Source organism: Galeopterus variegatus, unplaced genomic scaffold, assembly GCF_000696425.1.
Source record: "Galeopterus variegatus unplaced genomic scaffold, G_variegatus-3.0.2 Scaffold1175, whole genome shotgun sequence".
In the NCBI taxonomy this organism is placed as follows: domain Eukaryota; kingdom Metazoa; phylum Chordata; class Mammalia; order Dermoptera; family Cynocephalidae; genus Galeopterus; species Galeopterus variegatus.
The window spans coordinates 388,561-391,868 of record NW_007727286.1 but is presented as its reverse complement, the minus strand read 5'-3'; the positions used below and the strand labels follow the sequence as shown (position 1 = coordinate 391,868).

General features: G+C 35.6%; 1 protein-coding gene across 1 annotated transcript in view; it reads right to left on the bottom strand.

Annotated features, from left to right (window-relative positions):
• Positions 1–265: 265 nt before the first annotated feature.
• OPALIN (oligodendrocytic myelin paranodal and inner loop protein) overlaps positions 266–3,308 on the bottom strand; it is a 17,993-nt gene continuing 14,950 nt past the window's right edge. The window contains exon 6 of the mRNA XM_008575367.1: positions 266–1,531. Within this exon, the coding sequence (XP_008573589.1) occupies positions 1,358–1,531 (174 nt within the window). The 3' untranslated portion in view covers positions 266–1,357. The remainder of the gene's footprint in view (positions 1,532–3,308) is intronic.

Below are 3,308 nucleotides of genomic sequence, written 5' to 3'. Positions count from 1 at the left end.
TATGCTCAATGGGCCCAACACCACTCCAGGTGGCATCTCGTTTTCCATTCAGGCTCCTTGGGGAGAGTCCTCAGCAAGCTGAAGTGGCGATGCTGTGCATGGGCTCAAGGGCTCTTGTTCACTCTGAAGGCTTTTTTTAAAAAAATAAAAGAAACCTTATCTTTAGCAACTACCACCAACGCACAAAGGTTACAAAGATATTGAGGAACTGCCATCAGAGGTGTCATAATGTCTTACTTTAAAAATTAGGCAAAATGCTTCATTGTAAGGGAAAAAAATGTCATTTTATTATGAAACATGAATCTACATCAACTTCGACATCTTGAAGGTTAAAAGTAATATCACAAGTCTATCTACTTGGAATTCAGAACTTGTAAGAACCTGGTTTTTCCTGGTTAACATATAAAGACAGGGTCACATCTAGATTTGAAGTTTCACGGATTACTAGCGACACCTAGAATCATCTTTAGATATCAGCACTTTGGATTACAGGCCATGTAGAAAGTTTGCCATACATGTTCCCTCAGTGACCTTATGACTATGGGTAACAAAAGCTGGTGATCAGCCATATGACTATCAGACAAGCTATATGGGAAGAGGGAGGAGGTAGGTTGTAGGGAGAGAGAACTAACAATTTTAGTGTCTACTAAGTGGCAAACACGTCCCTTTTATTCTTATTTAATCTTTTCACATAAGGCAAATAATGTTATGGCCTCTTTTACAGAAGCAAAAACTGAGGTTTGGAGAAATTAAACTAATTCTCCAAAACCATACAGCTGCTCAGTGACAGGTATGTCCATGTTCTTTCCACTGCTGTATGACATGATCCAGCCATGTGCTGCCCTGAGGTCAGGGATTGTGTGGCTCCACATGATTTCTACTCTGCAATATTCAGAAATAAAGAACTGCTTCCCCTCACACTGCCCCTGTAAATTTCATTATGTCCCAACTTGTACCAGGCTGGCTTTGGCTCACCTTCCCATAGAAGCCAGGTCGGATGACTTTTTTGAGAAGAGGGATATGAAGAAAAGATGAGAAGACAAGACAATGAGAAAACAATTCCCTTTCCCAAAATCACAAAGAAAAGATAATTCCCACTAGGGTCAGGAACAGGACCAAAGGGCTCTATCTGGATGCACCTGGTGCTTCACTGCATATTAAACTACAAGATTTGAGAATTGGAATGAACCTTATTGGAGCTGTCCCCTAAAGAAACAAACAAATGCAAAATTTTTCCACATTTGTAATTGAAATTTGGTTTGGTTAAGAAGCAGCTTGGCATCTCTTCTCTCCCAGCACAAATCCTTGGGTTTTCAGTCCTGTTCCAGCTCCAGGTCTGCTCCTTGACTGAGCTGCATCATTCCAGGCTCAGTCTGGGCACAAGCCACCACAATCCCCTCCTTCTCTCCATTTCTACAGCAGGACGGTAAGTGTCACGCATGGGTTCCTCACTTCCTGCTACTGTCTTCACGTAGATGTGGGCTTCTTGTGCTCCCATCATGTTATCACGTGTGGGTGATCTCCTGGGATTCTTGAGGAAACAAACAGGAGTTTTAAAAAAATACAGTCAAGACTTCTTTTTCTGGCCAAGATGGCATAACAGCAACCAGAATTACCCTCCCTCCTAAAACAACAAAGATCAGACAAAACATTTGAAACAACAGTTTTCAAGACACTGGACATCAAGAAAGAAAGAACAGTGATCCTTGAGAGACAGAACACAAATGAGGAGAGGTCTACAATTGCCTGGCTTACTGCCTTGGGACAGTTTTCAGGCTAGTCAACTCTCTTTTGTTTATCATTAGCATGGTATCTCTTTTTTCATCCTTTGACTTTTAATCTATTTATGTCTTTACACTTAAAGTGGGTTTTTGTAGGCTTCACATAGTTGGATCTTGCTTTTACAGCCAATATGAATATCTGTTTTTTAATTGGGGGATATTTAGACCATTTACATTTAATGCGATTTATTGATATGGTTGGGCTTATTCCATGCAGATTTTAGAAGCATCTTATTAAGTTCCATGAAAAAGTCTATTGGAATTTATATTAGAATTACACTTATTATGTAGATCAATCTGTGGTTGTTTGACATCTCTACACTATTGTGTCTTCCTATTCGGGAGCATGATATATAACCTCCATTATTTAGGTATTATTTAATGTTTTTTACTCAAGTTTTATTATTTTCCATAAAGGGATTACATATTTTTGTTAGATTTATTCCTCAATATTCTATATATTTTTAATACCACTGTAAAATAATATTTTTCAAATTACTTTTGTTGTTAATGTTGAAAAATGCAAATTACTTTTCTATATTTATTTTTGCATCTAATTAACTTGCTAAAGTATCTTGTTAATTCTAATAATTTATCTGTAGATTATTTGGCTTTTCTATGTAGACAGCCATATCATCTGCAAATAATGACAATTTTGTGTCTTCCTTTTTCAGTTTTACACTTTTTTTAGAGCATATGTTAATGAATTTCTTTATTTTTTTAACTTTAACACTAACTTGTACATATTTGTGGGGTATGTGTTTCAACATATGAATATACGTAGAATGATTTATTTAGGGAAGATACCATAATTTTGTACCTGTCAGTCCACCATCTTTGTCTTATTCTACTGCATTGACTAGGACAGTATTAAATAAGAGTGGTGTTAGTGGACATCCTTGTTTTATTTCTGATCTTAAAAAGAATGCATTAAACATTTTACCCTTAGATATGAGGTTTGCTGTAATTTATAAAAAAGATACTTTCTTTCAAGTTAAGGAAGTTTCTGTTCTATATTTAGTTTGCTAAGAATTCATATAACAAATGACGGTTGAATTTTTGTGTATTTTTTTCTCTTATTGCTATGGTTACATAATTTTTCTCTTTTGTCAGTGAAATAAATTATATTTAATTATTTTCTAATATTAAATCAACCTTGAATTCCTGTCTGGCTGATAAAAATACACTGAGAATGTCCTTCATGCTTGAGCTTCACTTAGTCCTCTCCTTTCTACATTTGTTCACATTGTACTTCTCTTGTGCATAAATAGCTTAGCTTGTTTACTTTGGAAATGATATATAGAGATTATGATCAAGAGTTCTTACCTCAGATGTCTTGGGATTGTCATAGATTTCTGAAATTTCACATGGCCTTTCAGTTTCCTAAGTTGGGGGGGGGAAAAAAGAAGAAAAAATAAGTGAATGGTCATAGTGTTTAACATAATCATCATTAAAATCAATGGGGGAAAAAAGAAGAAAAAATAAGTGAATGGTCATAGTGTTTAACATAATCATCATTAAAATCAA